General features: G+C 34.2%; 1 protein-coding gene across 1 annotated transcript; it reads right to left on the minus strand.

The window, feature by feature from the left end:
• Nucleotides 1-595: 595 nt before the first annotated feature.
• On the minus strand, nucleotides 596-1625 carry LOC107506982 (olfactory receptor 502-like). Its single transcript, XM_016137950.2, has one exon. It carries the CDS (start codon nucleotides 1623-1625, stop codon nucleotides 681-683), a length of 945 nt encoding a protein of 314 aa, XP_015993436.2. The 3' UTR covers nucleotides 596-680.
• Between the last annotated feature and the right edge of the window lie 10683 nt (nucleotides 1626-12308).

Below are 12308 nucleotides of genomic sequence, written 5' to 3' on the forward strand. Positions count from 1 at the left end.
GATGTGGGCCTGCCCATGAACAAGTCACTCCAAGGGTTTGCTCCACTCAGGGAAGTCAGGAACCCTTCTCACTCCCAACCTGTTTCAACTTGACAGAATTCACAAATCAGTCAGGAACATCTCATCCTGTTTTTCTGTGGGGAACACCTATGAGATGAATGGAGCCAGAGACTAGGAACACAGGTCAGAATTTTAGGGATTAAACAGCCCTCTGATCTACTACAGATAACCTTCCTGCAAGAAAAACATTTTTACCTATATTCTATAGGTTCTACTTTGTCATTCCCTGTTAGAATGTACTCAGTCATAACTATGGTTATCACACTCATTTCAGGATGAAATGCTGTTGAAATTGGACACAGTCTTAAAGGTTTGGAGATTCTATAATCTTAATTTAGGGCAGAGAACAACTTTTGAAAAAAAATATATGAATTTTTAAAGGATGACAACACAGTAAAAATTTTTTCATGTGAACCGGTATGCGTTTCTAAATCTATTTAATTTAATGTTATTAAAGGTGACTCACTATGCTCCTCGAATTTACATAATATCAGAAAATTATCCCCTTTCACTAAAAATATCCACACAGGTTAATGAATATATTCAGTCCATAAGCACTAAATTTTATTTTATTGTTATATTTATGTTATTATATAAAATTCTACAAAATATCAAGTTCTCTAGGATAATATTTTTCTGCCAAGCTCCCTTTTCAGAGCCCCCTTAATCTCATTGTTCTTGAGGCTATAGATGATGGGGTTCAGCATGGGAATCACCACCATGTAGAACACAGACACCACTTTGTTCTGGTCAGTTGAGAAGGTGGACTTGGGCATTACGTAAACAAATGTGATGGTCCCAAAATAGAGAGTGACTGCTGTGAGGTGGGCAGTGCAAGTAGAGAAGGCCTTGCGACGCCCACTGTTCGAGCGCATCTTCAGTATTGTGATGAGGATATAGATGTAGGAAGTGGCTATGACAAACACTGTAAACACAATGATGGAGCCACCTGTAAATGAGGGGACAATTGCAGCAATACTGCTATCAGAACAGGAGAGTTCAATTAAAGGGGCAAAATCACAGAAGAAATGATTGACTCGATTGGGTCCACAGAAGAATAAAAGATAGAAGCAAATAGTAAATGAGGAAGCATTGAGAAAGCCACCCACATACACCATTATGAGGATCCGAATGCAAACCTGTATGGACATCTTGGTTGAATAAAACAGTGGGTTGTAGATTGCCACAAAGCGATCATATGCCATGGCAGCCAGAAGAAAGCACTCAACTGTTCCAAAGAGAGCAACTGAACCAAGCTGGATGCCACATCCGTGATAGGAGATTGTATTTCTCTCCACCAGGAAATTTACAAGCATATTAGGTGTGACAGAACCTGAAAAGCAGATGTCAGCAAATGCCAAGTGACTCAGGAAAAAATACATAGGATGATGGAGCTGAGAACAGATTCTGATGAGAATGATTGTGCTAAGATTGCCAGATACAGTAACCAGGTAGATACATAGAATGATCATAAAGAGTATGACACGAAGGATTGGGTCAGCAGTTAAGCCCAATAAAATGAAACCTTTTACATCCGTATGGTTTCCATCTCCTAAGGAATCCATGTGATAATGTAGCTGCTACCAAAGGAACCTGTAATGAAATATTACATTAAATAACTTATACTTTTTTTAATACACATATAGTTAGTAATTATGAATAAAGGTATTCAAGTATCAATGCATAGTTACATGCAATGATGAGTCTATCCTTTTTAAATTTATTTTAGCGGAAATTCCAGAAAGAATGATGTCTTTTTCATATATAGATATATTTTTTTCACATATGCACTTAAAGTGGCATTGAGTTCAAAGAATAAATGATGTAATACAAGTGAGAATACCAAAAGTACTTGGTAAATATATATGTAGTAATATATATTGTGTGTAATATGTATACTATAATATATATTGTAATAAAGAAATTGTTTCTTAAGATTTTTATTATACTTTAGCTGTCACACTATATTTTATTAGTTTCAGGTGCCCACCATAGTTATTTAACATTCATATCCCCAATGAAGTGATCACCATCATAAGTCAGGCAAACATCTAATGCCATATAATGCTATTACTTTATCAAGTATAAAGAATTTATTAATAGCTAACATTTACTACCTGCTTACTAAATGGTAAGCATAGGGCTGAGAGGTATACATACACACACACACACACACACACACATACATGTGTGTGTATGTATAGTCCATTGCTCTTAAAATAATACTTATTTTATGGATGAGTAAACTGAATCTGAAAGAGGTTATGTAACTGAAGGTTAACATGGCAAGTGGTTGGATTCAGAGTATAAAGCCCAGGAAGTCTAACTACCCACTCCTTTAGTGACTATGGAACAAATGAAGTTCAGCAATGCTCAAGGTGGAATTAATACATCTGACATTGAGCAGACAACAGATTGCCCTTTAAGCCTTCCAAAAGTTTCATATACAAGAAGCACATAATTATTTTCCTATTTCAACAATATGTCATTTAAATAAGATCATTTGTTTTTTCTTATACTAATCCATATAGGGATTTCAAATTAGGGTTATGAATGAGATCGCTTATCTGTTGTGTATTTATTGGGTACTTGTAATTCAGAATATTACTGTTTTATCAAAGGATTACAAATATTAATGTAATCACTGCAAATACATGATTGATATTTGGAAGATAATTAAACTACATCAGATTACCTCCTACTATAACATTGTTTTCCAATGAAAGTTTTGCAAAGTGAAATAATCCTATTTTTTACATAATATGTAGCTGAACCAAGTGTAGTTTAATTGTTGAAAATGGATCACCCAGCTTTTGGCCAAGTTGATACTCATCTCCACATTTTCTGACTTTGTAACCTGAGCTTTGTCTGTGTGTCATTGCCTTCACACTAAAGCATTTGTAGATTATGCCTGTTTACACATGAACTAATGGTGGAAACAGCTATTCAGCCAAAGTTGCTTGCTAGCTGATTGCTTTATTACATCTGCGCTGTTTCACAACTATGACTTGTGAGTGTGGATATAATTTTAAGGGAGTAAAGTGTTTTTCAAACAGTAAATGAAAATCAGTACATCAGATTTATTAACAAAAGGGAAAATCTTACCTCTTAGAATAAGAAGTCATTCATCCTTTAGTAACAGATCAAAGTCATTGTAGTTATATTGTTACCTTTAATTTTTGTTTCCTTTGAGGATAAATCTCTGAAGATTCTAGAGATTGGAATGAGAGTTCAGCAACATTATGTAGCATCATTATGTTCTGGAGTGGATATTGAGTAAGCAGTTCAATTCACACACACACACACACACACACATAAAAACAACTAATTTTTCAGTATTCTGTCAGTTCCCAGATGGTCAGTATATGGTTTTGCTTCTGTCTAGGTGTTCACGCATAGCTATATATAACCTTCATTTAATAATTATCAGGGTATATATAATAAATTGTCTCATAGGCAAATACTGGTTCCACGTTTATTTTGATATTTCAGATTAAGAAGTACTCAGTACTAAGGTTCAGGTATAAAAAGGTAACCATAGCTTTATCCATTCAGTGTGTGTCTATCGATAAGTATTTTCTATTGATATTTGTAAGACATGCCACTAATTACTTTGGGGACATAAGAGGTGGAACTTGATGTAAAATTGAATTTTAAATAACACAACTTTTAAGACATTTGCATTAGTTATAATACCAAATATGAGAAAGTTAAAAATTTGAAAGTTGTATCAAACTTTAAAGAATAAAAGCATTTGGATGAATTCTAGATTAGATATAGTCTCTCACTGTCAATAACCTCAGATGTTGCCTCCCGAGGTAGTCACTTATGGTGTAAGTGAATTGTGGTAGAATATAGGTATATTCAACCTTAGGATTTAATCTTACCTAATTCTATTGTGAACACTAATTTTATTTCTTTAATTTTAAAAGCTATTTATTAATCTATAGTTTGCATACAATATCATGTTATTTTTAGGGATACAGCATAGTGATTTGACATTTAATGACCATATGATGTGATCACCGAAATAAGTCTAGTAGTCACATGTTGCCATACTGAGTATGATATTATTGATTATATTCCCTGTGCTTTACATTATTTTTATAACTTTTTTTAATAACTGGAAGTTGGTCCCTCTTACTCACTTTTACCTATTTCACCTCCCTCCCCAACAACCACCAATCTGTTCTATGTATCTATGAGTCTGTTTATGTTTTATTTTATTTGTTTTGTTTTTAAAATCCTCCTATAAGTGAAATCATATGGTATTTATCTTTCTCTATATTATTTCAGGTAGCATAGTACCCTGTAGGCCCTTCCATGTTGTTATAAATGGCAAGATTTTGTTCTTTTCTATCTCTGAGTAATATTTCATATACATGTATATATAATGTTATATATATATAAAATTTTATCCATTCGATCAATGACACCTTGTTTACTTTCATATCTTGGCTATGTAATAACGCTGCAATGAAAATAAGAGGACATTTATCTTTTCAAATTAATGTTTTTGTTTTCTTCAGATAAATATCCAGAAGTAGAATTGTGGAGTCATATGGTAGTTCTATTGTCAACTTTTTGAGGAACCTCCAAACCGATTTTCATAGTGGGTACACCAATTTACAATCACCAATGGTGCACAAATATTTCATTTTCTGCACATTTTTGGCAACACTTGTTATTTTTTTTACTTTCTGATGATCCCCATTCTGACTTGTATGAAGTGATATCTCATTGTGGTTTTGATTTGCATTTTCCTGATTAGTGATGTTGAGCCTCTTTTCATATTTCCGTTAGTCATCTGTATGTCTTCCATGTAAAAACATCTGTTTAGTGTCTCTGTTTATTTTTAAATGTGATTGTTTAGTTTTTCTGTTACTGGGTTATATGCATTCCTTATATACTTTAGATATTATATACTTTATAATATTTCTCATATACTTTAGAAATATTAACCCCTTATTGGGTATATCATTTGCCAATATCGTCTCTCATTCAGTATGTCCGTTTTTTGTTGTTGTCATTAATTTAAAATTTTCCTTTCTTAACCCCTGAAACTCCACTTTTGAGGAACTTGGTTTATTACCAGGAAAATAACGAGAACCAACACTCATTCACAATTAACATTTTGGCAAGAACTGTGCTTAACATTTTGGATATTTTTAATCCTCAGTACAATTTTATGATGTAGGCAGTTTTATTATCATCATTTTTCAGATGGGAGAACTGAAATTGAGGAGTCCAAACAACTTGCACTATGTGATTCTGACTCACTTTGTCAGTCTCCCACTTCCAGTACTAATCATCAGATCTCTACTATAGTAGTCCTCTCCTCCTCTGAAACAGAAGGCCTTCTGGGAAACCGTAAGTAGACTGCTTTATCCACAGACAAGTACTTCCCAGTGTGGAAGCAATTAAGGCCTCTATGGAAAACTTCAATTAATGGAGGCTAGAGGACAGTACATAAGCATTTCCCCCTGCCCCATTTTTCAACTGGACAATTCTAGAAGGTACTGTCTAGCCTTTCAGATATCTAAGAGGAATCAAATCACCCTTGTTATAACAGTAACCTTGATCATACAACCAGGGAGCAAGACATCAGTGGGGAAAATGGAAATGTTTGATTTTCAGGAATGAATAAAGAAAATCTAAAATAGGAAATCCTTGGTTTGCTCTACACATATATTCCTATAAATTCCTTTAAATACATAAAACTCATCAAATAAAAGTTGTAATATAGTCTTCTGGAGTCTTTTCATAAAGATGTAATACATGACAACATTAACATAAAGGCAGAAGGAGGAAAATAACCATACAAGCTCTCAGGGTCTCTATACTTTATATAATTACTACATTATTAACTGTAGATAAACTGAAAATTTAGGAGCACATATTATCCTAAAATCAACGAGTAAAATTGTAATGCAAAAAGTCATTAATGTCAATTAATGTCAATGAAAAATGAAAATAGAATTTAAAACTTTCAGATCACCCAAAGGAAAGCAGAAAAAGGAAAATGAGGAAAATAATACCAACAATGGATAAAGAACATCTATGAAACACTTTTAGCTCATATAATTCTTAGTGATCCGACATCCTTTGTCTTCCATGTGCATTTTGGGAAAGGGCATGGCAGTCAAACCACAGCACTTCTAGTGAGCATTATACTGGAAGTTCCAGGTATTAAAATAAAGCAATCCAAAGTAATAAAAAGCATAGAGATGAAACAGGAAGGAAAAAACTATCTCCATCTGCAGGTAAGTGTTCATGCAGAAAATTCTAAGAAATCCACAAAGTATATATTATAACTCATTTAGTAATATTGCAGGAATAAAAGATAATAAACAGTTTTGTCTTTAATATAGCAGCAAACATTGAAATGATTAAAACAGAAAAATACATTTATAATATAGCAAAGCCATATATATTTAGGGATAACTTTATGAATATATATACAACAGTTTTCTACTAAAAATTACAGAACACTGATGAGAGAAAGACAAATAAATGGAGTAAGAGATACCCCATGTTCATGAGTCAGAAGGCCCAATATCATTAAGGGGCTAATTCTCCAAATGTTTATCTAGATTTAATACAATATGGATAAAAATCCTGGAAGGATATTTTATATGAATAGAGAAGCTGATTTTATATAGAGATGCAAATTAGCCAAAATATGGAAATAATTTCAAAAAAAAAGTTGACAGATTAACATAACATGACTTCAAGATTTACCATAAGACTAAAGTAATCATTACGGCATGGTATTGGTGAAATGCTAGACATATAGATCAAAAGAAGATAAAAGACAATCCAAAACCAGATCCACATATGTACTGGATATATAGACCAACTTATTTTGAACAAATATTAAATAGCAATTCAATGAAGAAAAAGTTTTAAGTATACAATACTTGAAAAACTTCATATTAGAGAAAATAATGAACAATAACCCTGATTTCATACCATATGCAAAAATTAACTCCAAATCTATAACAGAAATACATGCAAATTCAAAACTGTAATATTTCTACAGCTAAATATAATAAAATCTGTATAACTTTAGAATGGGCAAAGATTGTTTAGATAGGACACAGACACAGAAAATAACAATGACATTGAACTTCATCAAAACCAAAAACATTGGCTCTTCAATCAAACAAAAACTCTAGCACACTGAAAAAGAGAAAATGGATTCAATACATATTTATGAGAAATAGCTGTAGGATATATATAGGATGTATAAAGAATACCTAGAACTACATAAAAAGAGGGCAAAAAGCCTAATCTTTTAAGTGGGAGAAGAATTTGAACACATAATTGGAAAAGGAGATATACAAATTAGTAATAAACACATGGGAAGATGCTTAACATCGTGAGACACCAGCGAAATACAAATTAAAATAAAATACCAATATATAATCATTGAATAGCTAAACTTAAATAACAATAACAAATGTTACCAAAGGTTTGGGAGCAACTGGAATTCTCTATATCACATGTGGGAATATAAAACCATACAATCATTTTTGAAAACTGTCTACAGTTTCTTAAAAATGTAAATATATACCTACCACATAACCCAGCATGCCCACATCTCTGAATTTATCTTAGACAAGTGAAAACATATGTTCTTGCCAAGATTACTTGAAGATTCATAGATAGCAGCTTGATTCACAAAAGCTTCAAACTTGAAACAACCTCAAAAAAGTTGTGTACTGTATACTGGAATAATAATCAGCAGTAAGAAGAGACCAATTACTGACACACACAACATGAATGAAAAAATTACGTTGATAGAAAGATGTCAGATAAAATAGAACATATGCTATGTGGTTTTACTTTATAAAACTCTAGAAAAAGCAAATTATATTCTCAAAAAGCAAATCAGCAGTTATCTGGGGCCAGAGCAGAGGAAAGAATGAACTGCAATTGGACATAGAGACATCATTAGAAGGTGATGGAAATGTTCTGTTGTGCTTGTTAAGTTATTAAAATGAACAACAAGGAGCATTACTATCAGATGAGAGGCTTTGTCTCTTCCAGAAAAAAAGTTCATCAATCATATTGAATTATTTTTGCATTAAAGAAAATGGACCTTAAAAGTAATTCCTGTTCCAGCCTTATTTACTTGTTTTGTCTCTGCTTTCTCTTTTCTGCATCTCCACTATTGATCTTCCTCTCTCTAGCTAGAAGCTAGTAGAGGGAGTTTAAATGATTTGAGGTTAATTGGTGACCACTTTGCTTGACAGGGTTATTGAAATATTCTTTCCTCTTTTAATTTTTTGACCTATTAAGTAATGCTAGACCATAGTTTCTTATCGTCTTGCTTTGAAGATGCTAGAAAATAAATTCCATGTGGTCAGATATCTTTGGCTGTTTGTTAGTTTTATTTCCCATAGCCTTGGACAGTGCCTAGAATATAAGAGCAGTCAATATAATTTTTGAATGAATGGATTGATTAAATGCTCTTGTCACTGTGTCTAGCAAGATGTTTAAAAGTGTTATGAAGAAAATCTAACATGTACAGATTTCTTCATAATTGAACAGAGGCTGCAGTATCTGTAGCTCCATTTTCTAGCAGGAAATGAGTTATTTCTCTTATCCTTGCTGTAGCTGATTTACATTGCACTTGAAAGAGCAGAGTATGAAGGTAATAACAAAGATAGAGATGATTTAGGGAGACACAAGGCAGTAGTAACATGCAGCTCTATCTGTTTTTAGCAGATCATTTCATACATCATAGAAAATCAGTGTAATAAACTTACAATTCAGTAACTCTCCTCTAAATAGAGTCATAAGGAAACAATACCCATCTCTAGTAATCAGGGCCATTGAGCAGGAAACAGAAATCCCAAAAGAGCAAGTAAAATAAGACCCAAAACAGCAAGTACATATGACCATATGACTGGCAGTAATGATTAAGAGTTGTGTATAATAAGTCTTTCATTGAGAAGGAATTTGGGCAAGCATAGAGAACCCAATGCTTATACCTCATTGTTCTTTAAATTTTTAGTGTGCATAATGAAGTATATCATCCTCATTTCTGTGTATGCATTGAGACTCTGTCTTATGACAAGTTCTCCAAAAGAAGAGCCTTGGACAGCAATTCTTATGCAAGCGATTTAGTAATTAGTGATCTCAGGGGAAAACTATAAAGGTGAGAGAGAAGCAAGATAAGGCATAGGGAGAAGCCAGATAAAAATATGGGCTCTGCTGAAGTGTAGCTTCAGTCTCATCTCACATGGAGCACTGGAGTATGAATGGCACTACAGAGTTCTGCCTTGTAACAACAGGATGTTTTTGTTGTTTGTTTGTTTGTTTGTTTGTTTTAATAAGTTATGCCTCATTAAGTTGCTGGTTTATGGGCTACCATGGGAGTGAGGACATGCACTCCCAGATATTTCCAGTCAATTATGTTCCTTACAACCAATAGCAATTATCAAAATAATACATTAGCAGATTTCTCTCAAAGAGGTTTGGTGGAATGCCACTGGCCTGGTAAGGGAGATCTCTGAAAGGCACTAAATTGTCTGCCTTGCTTCAAATGTGCCAGTTTATTGCTATGTATAGCTACCTAGATTACTATGCTACATCTGTTAGTTTTGAGGTTCTGGTATCTAGTGGAAGCCATCCAAAGTGCCTCTCTTTATAGAATTCATTCTTAATGATTATAATTTCTCTCTCAGCTTACATACATTATTCAAACAAGTGGCTTCATTGATGAGGTAGAATTTGTGCTGGACCTTAAAGAATGGGCAGTAGTTTGGAGAGTAAAGTCATGGGAAGAGATTTTCAAAAGAAGAGAGTACAGAGCAAGGAAAGTACAGAATTGAATCAGGAAATAGTGTGTTTGCCTAAAGTATTGAGGTTTTGAAAGCACTTATTGGTAAAATAAGATTGGTAGCACATTAGGTGGAAGATAGTAGTGATCGTGGAAGAATTTGAAAGCCAAGCTAATTAGACTGGCAATTACAGATACCATGAATGGCAGTGCAGTAACTGGGCATTTTCTTTTTCAGCAAGTTCCTCTCCGCAGAGTAGCCTCATGAGAAAGAAATCACAGTGTTCATACTAGGTGATCCTTTTCTTCCTAGTCACCTTCTTCTGAATGTTTCCCCAAGCAATAGCTTCTCAATTCATGCCATTTCCTTGCCATAAATATAGGGCAGAGGAGATGTGAGGGATCTGGCAAATATTCAGAAATATCCCTGAGGGAATTATATGTGTCCCAAGATATATTTTTTAACAACTTGAGTTCCACTATTTCAGTTGTTATTCATAACAATAAGTACAAAATCGCTGAAAAGTCTCTGTGGTATGTAAAGATTTAAGAAAAAAATATTTGTGGACATCACATTGGGTGATAGACCCACAGAGCACAAGATTCCTAGTACCTAAAGTAGTAGCCTAAAGTTCGTGATCTCCAGTGGCACTGGAACTCCCTTTACAATCTTCATTGTACTGAGCTCCATCCTAAAAGAACAGAGATGATACAACCTTTTATGTAACATGAGACTAATATTGAAAGGAGCTCATTACTGTCAGTCAGAGGGAACAATTTCCTTAAAACTTATCCCTGAGTTATGAGATCCATGAGGAAGAACTGCCATACCTGAGTGGTGATACTGTAAATTCTTTCTTCAGCCTAGCTACCTTATTAGTTTTAGTGACTGGGAGGTGATTTTCCTTCTGTGAGAGGTTTAAATTTTAGAGTTTTGTTACTCTTTGCAGTGAACATTATTATATATGTTCTAATAATCAGGTATCTGTGAGTATTTGTAGCCTATTAGTAGATATTAAAGAAACAATGGGCACAGATAAGCTAGCAATTAAGAATCTTATCAATTCCCTACTCCTGGCAGAGATGGAATCCAGAAAACAGTAGGGGGAAGACTTTGCAGAAATGAACAGAAAATAGGATAGTAAACTCAAGGCAAAATCCAGGTGAATAAAGAGGGTAAGGCTTGGGAAAAACAAACAGCAGGGCTGAAAAAAAGTTATATGCATTTTGGTCTCCAGTACCTTTCAGCGTCATTGGGAAGAATGAAAATAATTCCGTATTGACAGTCTTCTATCACTACTGTTTTAGAATATATAAAACAGAACAAAACAAAACAAAACAGTTTACCATAAACATATATGCAGAGTATCATAGAAGTCAAATGTTCTCAGCTAAAATTAATGAAAAAGATTGTGCCATATAAACACACCTTCATATCCTGGAGATTTCTCTTTTTAAGCTTAATGAGAACTGTGGTAGCTATAAGTGGAGATGTACTGTTTTCATAAAGCTCTTCTAACTATTCTGATATGCCCATTACTGGATGACCACTTATATTGGTCAAATGCAATTCAGTATTACACTAAACAGTGGTTACACATAGAATTTTAAAAGATATCTTCTTTCTCTTTGGCTCTAAGCAAACACTCCTGGAATTTGAAGGTTTTTGTTTGTTCACCTTTTTAAAATTAAATTAAGCAAGAATGTGGAAAGCATCTGTATATGCCTTCACATTACTATGTGACAAGATTCTTAAAATCTATTTAGAGAGCAGCCAACTATCTTTGGTACATGTGAAAATAAAATAAATGCTATATAGAGCAAACAGTATAGTGACTAGGAATGAATAGATTAATAAGTGAAGTGATCATGTAGGCTTTCTGGAGAATATGGGATTCCATTTTTTCCTAAGCCTTTGAACTAACCATAGTAAAACTTGCACACTCACTAGGCTTAGGCTGAAAGTTAGGGGATACAAAATTTTAAAACACGTTTCTGCCTTTTCTAGTATAGGAGTGAAAAAAAGAAAAAAACAGGGAGAGAAAAAGAAAAAAACAGGGAGAGGAAAAATGGCATAGATGATAGAAGCTTTGTTCATCCCTCTTGCAACCACATCAAAGTTGTGACAGAAACATGGAGCAAACAGCAAGCAAAGTCAACTTGGATCTAGATGAACAGAAGCACTGCAACCATAGTGAGAAATAAGAAATCACCCTGCAATGGTAGAAGGTAGGAGTGGTTGAAGACATGAGGCTTCCCAGTCCCAAACAGCTGAGTGGGACACAAGTTATGGCAATGGCTGCCACTTATTAAAGGGGCTGTGTCTGCAAGTGGACTTTTGCGATGGCGGACCTGCTCGCTCGGAGCACCAGCAGCAGGTCGGCTGCATGGTAGGGGTTGGGGTGGGGAGGTGGGGGGCGGCACCAGGGACTTACAGGGGGATGCTGAGCTATCAGAG

This window comes from Rousettus aegyptiacus, unplaced genomic scaffold (genome assembly GCF_014176215.1).
Source record: "Rousettus aegyptiacus isolate mRouAeg1 unplaced genomic scaffold, mRouAeg1.p scaffold_m13_p_5, whole genome shotgun sequence".
Lineage (NCBI taxonomy): Eukaryota > Metazoa > Chordata > Mammalia > Chiroptera > Pteropodidae > Rousettus > Rousettus aegyptiacus.

Excerpts from the sequence above, each read along its gene's own strand:
- LOC107506982 (XM_016137950.2), bottom strand. The coding sequence starts at position 1,625 with ATGGATTCCTTAGGAGATGGAAACCATACGGATGTAAAAGGTTTCATT.